Source organism: Barbus barbus (assembly GCF_936440315.1).
Source record: "Barbus barbus genome assembly, chromosome: 49".
In the NCBI taxonomy this organism is placed as follows: Eukaryota; Metazoa; Chordata; class Actinopteri; order Cypriniformes; family Cyprinidae; genus Barbus; species Barbus barbus.
In genome coordinates this window covers 6418954-6436050 of record NC_136727.1, presented here as the reverse complement: position 1 = coordinate 6436050, position 17097 = coordinate 6418954, and the positions used below count along the sequence as shown (strand labels likewise).

The 17097-nt window shown below is 39.0% G+C and overlaps 1 protein-coding gene across 1 annotated transcript in view; it reads left to right on the top strand.

Annotated features, from left to right (window-relative positions):
* The window catches only part of LOC306867543 (aryl hydrocarbon receptor-like), a 60772-nt gene that overhangs the window by 40705 nt on the left and 2970 nt on the right, over positions 1 to 17097 (top strand). The window contains exons 3-10 of the mRNA XM_079413267.1: positions 6115 to 6239; positions 7294 to 7383; positions 11110 to 11230; positions 11534 to 11673; positions 12405 to 12604; positions 12713 to 12822; positions 12942 to 13083; positions 13168 to 14959. Coding sequence (XP_079269393.1) covers positions 6115 to 6239; positions 7294 to 7383; positions 11110 to 11230; positions 11534 to 11673; positions 12405 to 12604; positions 12713 to 12822; positions 12942 to 13083; positions 13168 to 14959 — 2720 coding nt within the window. The remainder of the gene's footprint in view (positions 1 to 6114; positions 6240 to 7293; positions 7384 to 11109; positions 11231 to 11533; positions 11674 to 12404; positions 12605 to 12712; positions 12823 to 12941; positions 13084 to 13167; positions 14960 to 17097) is intronic.

Genomic DNA, 17097 nt, shown 5'->3' with positions numbered 1-17097 from the left:
TTTAAAGTTATTATAACCTAAATATGCTATGTGAAAGTTTGACAAAACACATTTTTACTCAAATTAATCAAAATAGATTTATAGCATTTTGGAACCAAACACTTCATATATATATATATATATATATATATATATATATATATATATATATATATATATATATATATATATATATGCACACACAATAAACAAGCGTTCTTTATAAGTATTTAAATAAAGCACTTTTAAATGTTTAAATGTGCCACAGAAATCAGATCAAAATTGGGTACAATGTTGTCTTCATTTATTTATACATCAAATGATGGTAAAAACCGTTATGACTAGTCATATATCCAGACATGCTGTCTTCTACATCTTTTAAAACCTAGCAACTTTCCCTCAAGATCAAGAATTGTACTATGCATCATCTGTGCACCAATATGCCTCTTTTTTGCAACTTTGGATGTGCACATTAACAGTGGCATCAATGTTAATGAATTCCCCCCCATAGACTTTGAATTAGTCCTGGTTAGAAAATACATTACGAGAGCGCTTGTTTGGCACTCTGTCAAGAGACAGAAACTGCGGCGATCGCTGATGGTGTGTGTGAGAGTGAGAGGTATCTTGGAAGACACCAATACCACAATCCTCATTCCTTCAAGTCCAAACCTGTCCCCCACCACAGAGACAGAGAGAGAATCAAAGTCAGAGTCATGGTTTTCCTGACAACGGGGAGGGGAAGAAAACAATGGCTCAATTCAACACTGGAGTTTCAAAGCCTTTAAAATCCCAGTGGGAGGGTGTACAGAGACTTCGCATTTTGGCAGAATATAAGACGAGTCATACCTGTCACACAAAATCTTCTAGTGCTGCGAGCAGCTATATTAAAAAAAAAAATTGACTGTTTACTTTGCTCGACAGAGTCATGTTCGAGTGTAGCGCATACAAATTCAATAAAACAACTTGACAGCAAAACTTGAAATCTCCATGAATTGTTAAAACACAGATCGAGCAATGTTAATACCTGACAAGAGCATGTTAACTTTAACTATGTGTTTATGCATGCATACAAAGACTGTTTGTTCTGTATAAAACGACGGCTAGCAAATGGCGAGCAGAATTTGCCGCCAAACTTTCTGCGTTTACCATTTTTGTGTTTTTTCGCAGTCCAGTTTTACCCTCTTTCAGGGTTTACGTATTTATGAATTTTGTTAAATGGGGCGAAGGAAAAAAACGATACCAAGAAGGAGAGATTATTATTCATGTAGCCCAACATTTACAGTGTCAAGTGAGGCAAAGAAAATGATTGGTAAACGTCTGGGAAGTGGTCCAGTTTGTTAACTAATAGGCTTCAGGTGCTGTCAAGGATTTAGTCATTCTCAGCACACGCGGTTATTAAACCACAGGCCAAACAAGAGTCCAGTGGGTTTCCCTTGCTCATTCACTCTCAGTCTTCATTTCTCACTCTCTTGAACCCTCAGAACGCACAGTGTACCTCCCTTCTCATTTTCTGCAGACACTATCCAGACAGAGAGAGAGAGAGAGAGAGAGCAGAATGTGTTGTGTTGATGATTTGCTAATGCCTTTAGCTACGAGCCCCAAACACTGCGCTGTTTGCATTGTAAGTATTGTAGAGTATGAAGACGAAAACAGGAAAGTGAATCCAGGCTGTGTTAGCAATAGTAGTGGTTCTGACATTATGTGAATGACACACATTGTCAACAAAATTTGGCTTTGTAATATTTTCTCAACTTGCTCCAAATTTGTTGTATTCTAGAATTGTTTTATGGTTGCCGTTGCGATACTAAAATCTTGATAATATTTATTGAGTAATCCAATGATGTGATATTTGACTGAAAAAGCAAAAAACTAAATGGCAGTTTTAACCAAAATAGTTTTGGAGGTCCAAAATCATTGACTGAAACAGTAAGTGCTTCTCTGCCGACGAATTATTTTATATATTGTCAATTTAGTTTTTTGGTTTTTTAAACTTGCTCTGCATTTGAAATGACTCTTTGTATTCTGGCATTGTTTTCAATTACTGCTCTATTTAATACTAAAATATGGATGGTAGTTAATGAGTAATCCAATCAGTTGCATGTTTACCATTTTAGGAACCCTAAGCAATGTTGGGACCTGGGGCCCCATCTGTACAAAACTCTGTAGGGGCCCCATGCATTGGTTAAAACCACAAATGTTCTAGGTAGTGCTCCATAGAAAATTCTGGCAACCAAAAATATTTGGCTGAAATCCATTTTCGGTTTTGTTAAAAAATTTAGGAAATTTTTCAAGTTATATGTTTTAGCTTAATTAGGGGATATAAGCAGGGCTCGAATTGAGGGGGGATGCGAGGGGGTGGCATTCCCCTGGTGAAAAAAAATGACAAAAAGCATCCCCTCTGTAAAACCACCATGCCCCCTAACCATCCACTTTGGATTATCAATTTAGTGTATTACGTAAAAATTATCATGCACATTAAATGTTAATATTCTCTACTTGTGATCATTTATGAACTAAATAACGGCGATTGGCCAAGCTGCGCACAAGCGGAAGCAATGTTTCGTCATTTTTAGCGCAAAATGGTTCAAGCGCAACTTTTGAAGTTCTTTAAAAAGAAGACAACAGAAGGTATGATTTTTCCTTGATTAGAATTTAAAGACATTCTCCTGACGTATGTGTGACTGTGAGGGACTGAGAGACGGCATTAGAGCTGGCATTATCCACATTTTTTGAAAAAAATAAAATAAAAAACACGTCTCGAAAGTCCATAAACATTCACTGTGCGATGAAGCCCATTTGAATACAGTTAGAATGCCATTATAATTCCAGCAATTAAACAAAAAATACCCATGTATGAGTTTTTACGTTTTTATTTTAATTGCACAAGCAATACTTTTCTGTAAATCAGCACATGTACTCGAGCACAAATGTGCTATTAGTTTTATAAACACCGTGTTGCTATGCACTATAGCAACACGGTGTTTCATTCCGTGAATTAATCTGTTTTTGAACGAATCGAGTGAGCCAGTCATTCAACGGTCCATTCAGATGGCCTCACTTTTTTAGTTTCTAATTTTTTTTCTAGTTTGATTTGAATGATTCAGTAAGTCATTTATTAAAACAGGGACTTGCTGCCACCTACTGGCGGTAATATTGTCATATTTATTTATCCATGACAAGCCTAAACCAGCCAAGGTGCCAGCACAAAAACACATTAATATTGATTAATTATCAATATTGACCAAAATTCCAGGCCCCAGAAGGAAAAAAAAAAGTTATAAATAATAGTTAATTTAATAAGGCAAATTTTTAATGAAATAGAAACCTTTTTAAAAATGGGACCAATTTTGTAATCATTGTGTAAAATTAACCACTGGCCCAATATGAGCACAATTACTGAGAGTTTTATGTTGAAAGAAAGGACAGAACAGAAAATATCAGAGGCTGATAAAAGATGATCTCATCATGTGGGAGGCATCTGGACCTAGAACGGGCCTTTCAGTAGGTTTAATGACCCGTAATAGACAAGTTCACCCTGTTCCTGATCACCATCCACACCAGACCTCCCACTTTCTCCAGTTACACCCGGCGAGTGGAGAACTGGTTTAGAGATTGCAGTCAAGAGATGCCCAATACGAAATTGAAGAGTATAAAGAAGACGTACAGCAGACAGAAGGAGGGAGCACAAGGGAAAGAGCACGTCGTGGTTGCATTGAGGGGCCATGTGTGTTGAATTACTGTAATGGCAGATGAACAGACGGCAATTGATTGGTGGTTCTGTTTGTCTGTTTGTGTGTGTGTGTTGAGATTGTGACCACTCGCCTGCCGGACTTCGTTTTCATTATTTTTTTCATCTCTGGAAACAGGTCAGTGGAGGCCAGTGTGATCTGCGAAAAAGATGTTGATCATGATTACATAGATGTTCCACCAACCTCCATTTTTAATAACAGGCTCGATATGCTTATGAAAGACTCGAGTTTTAAATACAGAGTCAGAACGGGACCACACAGCCAATAGACTGCCAATGCTTGACGGACATGCTTGCCAGAAGTGTCCAGACCATTGGAAAGGGTTCAACAGGGGCGAAACCAAACACAAACCCATTTTGGATAGCTCACAATTGTGTGTTGGTCTGTCAATGAGTTGTTTTGAGTCAGTAGACTACGAGACTCCTGAGCAGCTGGCTCACTTTGTGTGTGTGTTAGCGCTCTTTAGCTTCAGAAGCCTAGCGGCGACAGCGCTAGGGGCCAAGTGGTCTGTTTTCCTCATCAAGAGTTCTTCCCCTTGCTCTCTTTGCTATCCGTAGTTATTTCTTTGGTGTGGTGGCAGAGTTTGTAGTACACCCCTATTTACTTCACCATCAAGATCTGTGGTGAGCGTCTACAGAACGTTGTCATTGTCTCTGTCTTTCTTCCTTTTTGTCATTTATTATTTTATTTTTTTTACATTCGTCTGCAATTTAAACTGCCAGACCGAACAGCAGTCCATGTTTAAAGTGGTTTGTGTTCGCCTCAACTTTTTCCCCCCGCCAAATAATCTCTCAACATCTGCGTCCTGTAGGGATGATATTTTTGGTCCCTAGCAGACAAACGCCGTTCTTTCCCCTCCTCCACTTCTTCTTCGCCTTTCCCTTGCTTCTCTTTCTTTACTTCAGTCTTTTCTGTTTTTTTCAAGGGTTGCGATAGAGAGTGTTTGATAAGGTCTAGAAATAGCACGGAATCTGCACCAGTCAGGGAGGAAATGTCTTAGCGAGCCACACCCACTGGTTTATGTTAGCTCAGCGCTAACCTAGCGCTAGACATTTCCACACACATTACTTTTGCCTAAAGCTAGTGGGTTTCCAGAGATTATATCAGAGTTTGTCTTTAGTTTACATCAGCATTTACTGATAGTTTGTTTACCACATATTTTACCACATTTAGTCAAAAATTGTACATCAGATTTATACCTTATATTTTACCTCAATTTACCACTGATTTCACATCATTTAATCTCAAACTAATTCACATCTACCTCAGTTTTGCTTCATATTTTACTTTAGTTCACCACAGATTATAGCTCAGTTTGCCTCAGTTTTTAACCCAGAGTTGACTGGTTTTTACCCCATACGTTCTCAAACTTTAGGTCATGTTTACCTCATATTTTTACATTAGTTCACCTGAGATTTTACCTATGGTTTTGCATCAGTTTACATTACTTTACATACTTGCAGGTTTACCTTAGAGCTTACCTTATATTTTACTTCAGTTTCCCTCAAATGTTACGTCTGACTTTAGTTTACATAATTTTCTTCACGTTTACCACATTTAAAACCTACTTAAAGCCTACTTCAGTTTATTTTTTTATTTTCCCACAGAGTTTGCCTCACAGTTTACCCTTATGGTTCCTTATTGATATTGTAACATGTTTGCACATTTTGTTGCTCTTGGACGTGATGTTGAAGTTGTAGCTTGTGTAACCTAAGGTGGCAAGACTCAGATGTTCAGTGAAAGGATCTTTAGCTAATAAACAGCTTGTTTCACTGACTAGCAGCTTGTAAACTTGACAATAATGTCCCTTGTTTTCAAACACATACGAGAAGGCAAATAATAAAAAAAAAAAAGTTCTGACATCTGGAGAGGAAACTGTTGATGACGTGTGCTTATACAGAGTCCTAACCAACCATAGTCTTTGTAAACTCTCTTTACAACTCTCCCCCCCCCCTCCCCTTTGGGATATTCACTCACGGATTGCGCTACGCAGAGCGGGGATTGGGAAACGCTGTGTTAGTCCTAGTTCTTTAGAATATGCTGTGAAAGGGAAGTGACTTGCTCCTTGGCCATGTGATGTTTTTGTAGGTTTTTCAGCAAAATGTTGTAGCTTACACAGTTAATAACTGGTGCCGATTTTACTTTTACATTTCTGTAAGATCTTTGGTACAAATCTGGATAAGTTATTTAATTATTTTATGCGTTTTGCCTGTCCTATTCCTGGTAATGGACTATTTTGAAGTAATGAATTATTGCACTTTGTTCAAAGCTGTCTAAAATAATTGTTTTAAAACAAAATTGTTTAAAACAATGGTTTAAATCAAACTGACACAGAATGACCCTCATGGTGGTAACCATGCCCTTTTTCCTCTCTTCTTCCCTTTAGCCACAGTCAAAAAGACAGGAGGAAATGGATGGATAAACGACCGGTCAGGGACATTTGGAGGAAACGGACAGTCAACGACCAGTCTGGATGGAGTCAGTTTCTCAGAAGGGGAACTGTTGTTGCAGGTAAAATGCATGTAAACGCGCCAATTCCTTGATCTTATTCCTTACAAATTCCCAGGAATCGTTATCCTGATCTCCCACTTTTTACGTACATTCTATATAAACACCTTGTACCTCATTTCCCACCTAAAATGCCCAGGTTTGTGTGAACAAAATCATCTGCTGGGATTTCTTCCCATTTTCCCATTTTTCAGTCTTAGGTCAGACCACTTTGCTATATGCAGGGTTCTTAAATCTGTTTCTGCCAACTCAAGAAAAGTTGTGGCCAAGCATCGGTCTACTTTCTAAATCATCCATCACTTTTGGACACCCTCATTTGCTCCATCTTGTATGAATTTATGCAAACTGTCACTGTGGGCTGTGCAAAGAAGTTGGTAATTTCCCAGTATGTTTGTGTGTGTGCATAGCAGGTAAAAGTATAAATGTTTCCTGATTCCCTGGAAAGATGATAAAATAAACAACAGCCATGAAATCATCCATACCCGCTCAAACAAAACACGTCCATGTCATAAACTCATGAAATAAATTTTGGTTGACATTTTATTTATTGTAGCTCTTGTCATGCTCGTTGAAAAGGAATTAAGTTTGAGCAATCGACATTCTCCACTGTTGAGCAATGTTATCTTTTCTTTGTAAACTATATCACATGTTACTTTCCACCTACAAATATTGTGTTTCTTTTTTAGCCACATCTCCGTCTCCGTCTCTCTTGCTCTCTCTCTCCATTGTTTGAGGGCTGTTGGTTCCTGTGCGTGACTAGCGGCAATATTCACCCCCTGTCTGTTGTCATGTTCAACACCTTAACAAAAGCTTGGCTAATTACATGGGATGTTTACTGAAAAAAAAAAAAAAGATGTAAAGAAAAATGTCCCCGTTATCCCCACCCATCCACAGTCTTACATTCACAATCCCAGACACCGTGTTTAGCATGAAACAAACCAAAACATTTCTGTTTTTCTTTATTAAATATTCCAACCATAAAATATGTTATAAGTTAATCTATAAGTTAATGTGTTTTAGTATTGTCAGTAACAATTCTATCTAATTTCATTTTCAGGCCCTCAATGGCTTTGTGCTGGCGGTCACCGCCGAAGGTTACGTGTTTTATGCATCTCCAACTATACAGGACTACTTGGGCTTCCATCAGGTGAGTTTGCTTTAAAACTTTTCTTTTAGGGTGTATTCACACCTGTCTTGTTTGGTTAGATTGAATCGAACTCAAGTTCGTTTCTCCCTTTGGTGCCGATCTTTTGGGCAAGTGTGAATACAGCAATCGCGCTCAGGCGCGCACCAAACAACCATCCCGAGACTCAGCTGAAGAGGTGGTCTCGGTCTGTTTCCAAACAAACTCTGGTACGATTCGCTTAAGGTGTGAATATGACCCGAAATCGATCCGACCCAATTGCAGAAATCACGCGCAGAAACAGACAGCTCGCACATGTAGTGCTGTTATTTGCATTTTAATCACTTGTTTTTTAAACCACAATGCTTCAAAATGCATGCAAATAATGAGTTTTCGTGACCATAGTGCACAGCAACGTGACGTGAGCGAAATAGGATAAAGCTTGGCGCAAAATTTACCATGAATGTGTTGGGGGAAATAGTAATGAAATATTTGAATGATTTATTAATGAACTAGTGTTTTCCGAGTCAGTGTCGCAAAGATGTAATAGATGATCCTGACTCGCCATCTCATCATGGACGTGCTTTTAGAAATAAATGCATCTTTACGGATTACATAATGAAAGAGTTTTTGTCTTGGATTTTAATTATTTCATTTTGTAGTCATTTAAAGCTTTCTATAGATATATTCATCGTGTCTGTAAGGAAAATATTTGATAAGTTTCGGTTCATTTTTGTGAAGCATTCCTGTTAAACACAGAGATGGCAAGCGCATCCTATTTGTTTTCTTTACTTTACAAAAACACGTTTTTTTTTATATTGTGAGTGCAGACAAATAAAAACACGAACATTGCACTACGAAAGATCTCCATGATTAGCCTGTGTTTGCACTTCCTGTTTTTCTCTCCAATGAATGGATGACCTTTGCAAACGTGTGGTTTTGTTTACAATTTCTGGTTCGCTTGCAAAAAGGGCAGTGTGAAAGCGAACCGCACCAAACAAAAAACATTGTATTTGGTCCGGACCAAAGCAAGTGAACTAGCGGACTTTCCTGGTGTAAATGCACCCATAGGAAGTTCTGCTTTTTTTAACATTAGTCATCTTGTCGTACGTCAAAATGTTCTGTACTTTGTACAGTTTACCAAGAAAATTGATGTTCATATACCAGCCTCAAACAATGCTTGTCATTTAATTGACAATTGATAAATCCAGCATAGTTGTCAAATCTATTGACGAGTCATTCACCTGGAAACATTTGTATCATTCTTCAGTCATTTGTTGGTTCGACTTTCCTCACCCTGGAGGAAGATTAATGGCTTTTGCGAGAGTTTAACATGCCGTGCTGTTTCCTACGGTTATGAATTTCTCTTATCGTAAGGATAATACTCTGGGCCTCAATAACAGCGAACTGTTCTGTAACCAAAAGTAGGCTGTGGAAAAAGTGCTGAGGGTGTCTGGGTTCGATTACTTATTCAGAAAGGTGTTCGTTTACTGTTAAATAACCTTGGCGTTAGTGAGGATTTGTTTTTTTGCTTTTAATAGTTTAACTAGTCCATGTTGTTCGAAGCATCGCTTTCCTTCCTTGTCCTGTTTGGAAGGCTTATTCATAATTTATGTAAGCTAATATTTGCAAATGCCTAGCCATTAAGTGTTTTTTTCTTTCACCCTTTCAGCCTGTAATGTGCGTATCAGACATAGTTTGGTTTTGTTTATAAAAGAGGAGAAGCTCAGAAAAAGAACATCAAAGAGAGGCAAATTGAATGTTTGGATACTTCATTAAAAAACCTGCAAAACCTGTTTGTCTGTATGTGAACTGCAGCCAGTTCAGCTAGAGATCTTGTGTGTGTGTGTTCCTGTGGTTTATAGACTGCATGTATAGATCCCATTAACAATAGCCTTAATACTGTAGTTGACAATAATAGCAAGTAAGCTATACAGTACACAATGTCTACTCAAATATACATTCTCGCTCTAAGCACACACAAATATTACAATACAGAGAGTACGAACATACCAAAAGAATATTTATATGTACCTGTATGATATGTGAATAAGAACTGTGGTGTCTATGTGTGTTTGTTGATATGCAAATAGTCTGTGCTTGTTATTGCGTACCTGTTTTTCCTCACTAAATCAATTTCCCTGGAGTGTGACGTTCCCTCTCTATCCAGTCCAGGTAGCCAGGGTTACACAGTCAGGCAGGTCTGTGCCACCTGCACACATAAATGCATAAATACATACCCACTGCCACAGCGGTCTGAACACCTGTTGTGATTTGAGTCACTAATAACTATTCGCATTCTACTAATTACTTTTTTCTATCATGTAGTCCAGGTCATAAGATTTAATAATATTGTATAAAAGAATGCCTCTATGTTTTGTATTAGTCAAACATCACTGTGTGCGTGAAACGTTGTGCACTGTGTGCCCTGTTAAATCCATCTGTGCATACTATATATATATATATATATATATATATATATATATATATATATATATATATATATATATATATATATATATATATATATATATATATATATATATATATATATGTAGTTTTTACAAAGATATGTGTTTAAATATATCAGAGACATGTATACATATTTTAGAGCAATTAATATGTATATTGTCTTTCTACTCCCTTGCCTGTGTGTCCTCATTAACCTTTAAATGTCTGTTTGTTGGTTCAAGTTGTCATGAATGGTTTCTGGACCTTGTCTGGTTTTCATCCCACACCATCCAGCCTGCAGCAATTAACACACACAGACAGTGCAAACACTTTCTTTTCATTGGCCTGCTGAGGAGAGAGAGAGAGAGAGAGAGGAGGAAAAAACAGGCAGAAAGGCAAAATGCAAGACAAGCTGCAGTTACTATGCCAAGCCTCTAGAGGGAAGCATCTTCATTTGGATGTACAGTAAATACAGCCTAACATCTAAAGAGATATCGCCTCTTCAACTATGCAAGAGGACGCAAATGTGGGAATTTTAAGGCATTCTTATTCAAATCTGAGCCACAGGAAACTAAAGTTTTCAGTTGCTTTCCAATCAGTTCAGAAGTCAGAAATTAGACTCCAAACAATTAATAATGTCTGTTAAAGGGTTAGTTCATGCTAAAATTCTGTCATTAATTACTCTCCTTCATATTGATCTAAACCCATAAGACCATTCATCGTCGGAACACAAATTAAGATATTTTTGATGAAATCCGAGAGCTTTCTGACCCTGCATAGACAGCAATGCAACTACTAAATTCAAGGCCCAGAAAGGTAGTAAGGAGGATATTGTTAAAATAGTCCATGTGACATCAGTGGTTCAACCTTAATGTTATGAAGCTACGAGAATACATTTTATGCGCAAAGAAACAAAATGAATTACTTTATTCTATAATTTCTTCTCTTCCGTGTCAGTCTTCGATGTGTGCTCATGACAGAACGCTGGCTCCTGCATCAGCAGCACCACACACAAATTGCAAATAAGACAATGCTTTTGAGAATTATGAACAGGTAGATTTATTTTTTTTGACCTAAAATCACTTCTCTAATCTTGACAGAAAGACAAAAATAAACCCCTTTGCCTTGCATGCAATGAGGATTTGGTTGGCATAAACAATTACAACAGAACTTGAATGTGGCCGTGGAAAACCCCTTATCAAATTTCACAGTCAGGTTATAATGGGAATGAATATTAGGGGATGCAGAACATGTTCTGCGAAAAAAAATCCTTAATGTCCTCTCTTATTGTCTTCACAGTCAGATGTGGTCCATCAAAGTGTATTCGAGCTCATCCATACTGACGATCGGGCAATGTTTCGAAGGCAACTACACTTCGCACTCAATCCCTCTTCATGCGATGGTAGCGAAGGATCTGATGGTTAGTAGTAACTCTATCCTTGACGGTGATGCCTAAGTAGGGTCATTGAGTTTCTGGTAAAGTGTCGTCAACTTTTACTTCAGTGCCCAGCCCTGAATGTTTTGTGAATGAGCAGACTTCTGCTGTTATTATTGCTGATTCAAGAAAGTATGTTTGTGGAGAACAAGACAGCTGTGGGAGGATCCATTAGGATTTATAAAATGGAGACTTGTATAAACCCAGGATAATGAACACTGGTAGTGATTCACAGCTGATTACATCACTTTTTTTCCCTTTTATTTGGCACAACCAATCGGTCTCCAGCAATTCAAAGCAGCAGTGACATCACCAGAGACGTGGTAAACTACAACCCTCAACACGTCCCTCCAGAAAACTCATCCTTCTTGGAACGAAGTTTCTGTTGCCGATTCCGGTGCCTCCTTGACAACTCATCAGGCTTCCTGGTAAACATCCTAGACCAGGGGTTTTCAACATTTCAGGACACACCCCCCTACCTCCCCCCCCCCCCCCCCCCCCCCGTCTAATTTGACTCACACCCCCAAACCCCAAATGAACAAAAACTAATTATTAACATTAACATATACACAAATGCATTAAAGCTACAGATGTTACTTAGTAAAGAGCAGCAAATTATTCTCTTTTGCTCTTTTTGATTAACATTATTAGCATAAGAAATGCAAGGATCCATTATACTGATGTACATTCGATATTTTCTTTACTGATTACGTTCACTTTAGACATAACCGACTGTGCTTACGAGAAGACAGCCATTGGTATTCACCTGCTATTTGACAGTTTTCTGTTTGTGCGAGGCGCACATAGAAACGATCTATCACAGTGCGTGAGTACCGCATTGAGATGTCTTGCGCTTAAATGGCTTAAATCAATTTTATGTTTAACAGATGCTCGTGCCCCCACCCAACAGGTTGAAAGCCCCTGTCTTAGACCTCTATTGCAACTTTATGCCTATCAAGAATCAATATTTTAGAATTATTTTGAGATTAACCTTTTGAGCTAGACTCAACTATGTTTGATTTTTTTTTTTTTTTTTTTTTGTGTACGCGATGCATTAACAGGAACAGCTATATAAATAAATCTGCTGTGAATTGTTTACACTCAGTGTCGGACCCTCATGGGGCTAAAATGACTTTTGTGTCCTTCCCTTTGCCCTAAGGCCCTGAACTTCCAGGGGAGGCTGAAATATCTCCATGGGCAAAAGTTGGTGGAAGATGGGACCTTGGCCCACCCTCAGCTGGCTCTTTTTGTTATAGCTACACCCCTCCAGCCACCCTCCATCCTGGAGATCAGGAGCAAGACTCTTCTTTTCCAAACCAAACACAAGCTAGATTTTACACCTACTGCTATTGACACAAGGTAGCTTTGATTTAGAAGCAAAAGCAACTTCAGATTGGGCCAACACATTTTTGGGAAATGGTACAAACATAGTGTTAACATTTTTCCTATCTGTTTCACATTTTGCAGAGGAAAGATGGTTCTTGGCTACACTGAGATTGAGCTGTGTATGAGAGGCTCCGGTTATCAGTTCATTCACGCTGCTGACATGATGCACTGTGCTGACAACCATATCAGAAGTGAGTTATGCCAAATCTTGACCAGATATTTATTGTTAAGTCAAAGTCATGTCCATCCATTTTGTTGTTTAGGAACTCCATGAAACTAGAAGTTTTTTTTCTCTTATTCTTTCTCCTAGTGATAAAGACGGGAGAAACTGGTTTAACTGTCTTAAGACTTCTCACGAAAGGGGGTACATGGGTCTGGGTGCAGTCCAATGCTAGGCTTGTTTATAAAGGAGGAAGACCAGACTTCATTATTATTCGACAAAGAGCACTAACGTAAGTTAAACCAGCATTGCAATAATGTTGTTGTTGCTCTAATCTCTTCGTATCTCTCATTATTATAATATCTGTATTTTATAGTAATGAGGAGGGTGAGGAACACCTCCGTCAAAGGAAGTTGCAGCTACCCTTTAGCTGCACCACTGGTGAGGGTGTCTTGTATGAGACTGGCCCCACACTGGACATCGCTGACATTCAAAATTCAAGCAAAGGCCAGAAGATGCACAAACCTCCATCTCTGGACCCAGATTCTCTTCTCGGCTGCATGCTGAAACAAGATCATTCTGTCTACAACCAGAACAATGACCCCAATTCCCAGTTTACCCTTGACAAGGCTTTCGGGGATAGCCACGCCCTGCTCAATGTCCCTGGGAACACCTGGCAGCCGTCACTCCCAAACACTGTGGCTGGGATAAAGGAGGAAGGTGTGGTAAAGGACATGATGGAAACCTTGCAACAGATTATAGGGGACAGCAGTATTTGCAGCCTTCAGGGGTTTGATGTGAATGAATCGGACTTGAAGGAGTGGGAGAACACTCTGCTCAGGATGAACCACAACAATGATATGGAACTAAATGAGATCATCACCAGTGATATTCTCTCTTATGTCGAGGATGCACTTTTCAAGGAAAATGGTGTTCATTTGCCTGAACAGCACAAGAACCATGGTCCGTTTGTCGAGGTGCCTGAATGCCTTCCTGAGATGGAGTTACAGAATAACTTAGCTGCTAACCAGGCATTCAATTGCCAGGCAGAGATGCTTGGTGGATCCCCAGTTCAGGGTGGATTCATTGCAATGAACATCCAAGACCAAGTGGATGCCAGTAGCCCTGGAAGAGGGATGGTGAAGCTCACACATATGGGGCCACAGATTCTACCTGGCGACACATTCGTCCAATCATTCGGACTAGAACAGACAACTCAGAAGATGCCCAACAATAATAACATTATGTTTAATCCTCCTCTTGCCATGCAGAGTCAGCAGCCGGCCCAAGTCAGGCTTGGTCTGCAAGGTGCCATGCAAGAGAACGGAATGGTGCCATGTGGCCAGAGAAACGTACAGACTGGAAGCCAGGCCCATCACAACGCAATGACACTCTCTCTTCAAAGTCCTCTATTGCAGGGCACTTCTGCCCAGCCAATGGGCTTCCACGGCCAGAATTCCCTTCCTCAACAAGGGTCAATTAATCAAAACCCTCAGTGGGTGTCCAACAGCAACAGTATGGTGGATAACCTGCTGAACTCTTGCACCCCTAACATTTCAGGTGTACAAGATGCAGGACTGCACTCTGGCCCAACTAACCAACTACAAGGACAGTTTTCTCTTCGCACTCAAAACACTGCCAATCCAGGGCTGCCTAGCTGGCAGCAATCACAGCCTCAGCAGGTCTCTAAATCGTTTTCCAGTGGGCAACAGAATATGACGGGCTTCATCAGCCAAGTTACAGAATTCCAAAGAGAAATGATGTCGCACACAAACGCACAAGGATTCGGGTCTGGTTTCCTGCCCCAGACAACTGCAAATAGCATCTATCCTCAGCAAGGAGAGATTATCAACAACAGCCCTCATCAGACCAACAACAGCTGCATGTTCACAGGCACTCCTCAACCGTCAGTAAACGGGATGCAGTATGGTTCTACAGATCCGACATCTTCAGTGTCATCCTGCCAGAGAGCTAAAGGTCTGGTAACCCAGAGTCCTACACAAGCATCCTGCTTCTACCAAAGAGGTCCTAGCGAGTCAGTCGTGGGCACGACGGTCATCCCACAAGAAGACACCAACATCAGCCCTATGGCCTGTCAAGTCCCACTTGGGTTAACTCCAGATAGCATACTTGCTCAGCAGTATCTCTCCTGCAACGGCCAGACACAGGTAAACTGTATTAATGTAATCCATGGTATAATTATAACTTCAAACTAGCATGCTCTTTTTCAGTGATCAAAGCTCCAGGTGTATGCTCACTCCCTATTTTTAGATTGACTCTTGAATTTTGTTGACAATAGCGGAACTACCCTGTTCTCTCCCCAGGCTCATTGTGTCATCACACATCCAGTTCTTTTTTAACAGGTTGGGTTATCTCAGCTCTACCATCAGTCACAAGTGTTTGTGAGAAACAACACGTTGGGATGTTAGTACTGCCACCATGTGTAAAGAAAAAACATATATTTTTTGTGGTGGACAGAGACTCTCAAGATGAATTAATTTACAGTATGATCAGTTGTTTTCTTTCAACTTGTGGAAGGGAACAATCAAGGGCAGTTCAGAGTAGGACTGGGTGTCATATTTCTTGATATAATTCAATTCAGATATACAAACTCGATTTTGATTCATTTGGGTGTTTTTCAGTAATATTGTCCATTTTGCTTAGATATGAAGAAGATATCCTCTTTGTTAGAGCTGTAAATTACACAAAGCAGTGTCTTTTAAAACTGTTCATTAAAAGAACTGGCTCATTAGAGTAGGGATGCACCGATACCACTTTTTCCAGTACTCGCCCGATACCTACATTTTTGGTACTTGCCGATACCGAGTACCGATACCGATACTTTTATTGTATTTGTACATTTTTTAAATATTGGGTAAAGAAAACAAATGAGTATGTAAAATGTTAGTTGATTAACTTCATTTATCAAATAGATACTGTCAAACCAAAATTTATTCAGACACCTTCAACATTTCTCACATTTTATTCGCTATAGTTTAGAAAATGCTAATAAAATATTACAAGAACTCCAAGTTAAACTGTGTCAGAACAAATTTAGCTTGATAATACCTTTCTATCAATCAAAATTATTCAGACAGCTGTTGGTATGACAATATTTACACAACTATCAATACTTTGTCGGCCCACCCTTAGCCTTAATGGCAGCCTGTAGTCTCCTGGGCATGCTGTCAACCAGCTTCATGAAAGCCTGAATTTAATTTTTTTTTCCATTATTTGGTCTGAATAATTTTTGGTCTCACTTTTGCATCAATTTTACTGATAGTCCACTGTATGAAGAATTTTTGGGTATAAATTGTCACAGTTTACTTTATTTTGCTATCCTCAGTTACTTAAATTAACTGTAGTGTCCTGTACCCACTAGTAAAAAAATAAATAAAAAAATTATATCTGGTCTCTGAATAATTTTTGGTTTGACTGTATATCCTTCGGTTATTTTTCACACTTAATTATGCCCATTAAAATGTAATTTACAATGTTTTGTTACTTTCACTGTTAATTTTTTATTTATTTATTTGCTCTATGGTACATCATCTTAAATAGCATTAGAGCTGCTCCATTGCAGAGGCTCAGTGCTGTAACCACGCTTTTTGCTGTAATTATGCAGGGAACCACTCGTTATAAATCAATCATTTTCAGATATAGAATTTTTTTTTTTCATCTGAAACATGCTGCGATTTAGATTTCAAAGCCATATAATTGCAGAAACACGCATGAAGCAAGGAAAACACGCACAGCGCGCGCACTTATGTGTACCGGAGCAGATGACAGGGACAAGTACAGAACAGCCTAGCGCATTTCACACAGGCTGATAGTTTCACTTGTGTTTCACTCGTGTTCAATGCTTAAGGTTAAAAATAAATGATGTTTAAAGTGAATGAATGCCCCTATATGTTGTCATATATTTATGATTTAGTTTTAATTCAAATGATGCGTGCTGAGCGAACATCAATAAAGATCACACCACAGAAATGCGCGCGCGCGCTCTCTCTATCGCTCTCTCTCTCCCTACTGTTAAGTAACTTGTGCATTGTTTTACTTACTCGTTTTTGACATTTCCGACCGAAGTACAAACTTTCCAGTGATATCTGTGAGAAAGGGATATTCACTCGACAAGCTCGCGCATCTGCGCCGCCGCGCGCTGGATCCACTCAGCGTGTTTTGCTTATCAGCTTGCTCACATCAGCTATACAGGCATTAATACTGAATGTTTAACATTATATTCATTGCATGTACATTTTTAGACATCCTTAATCTCTAATAACTACATTATGCTGTCTGTTTTTCT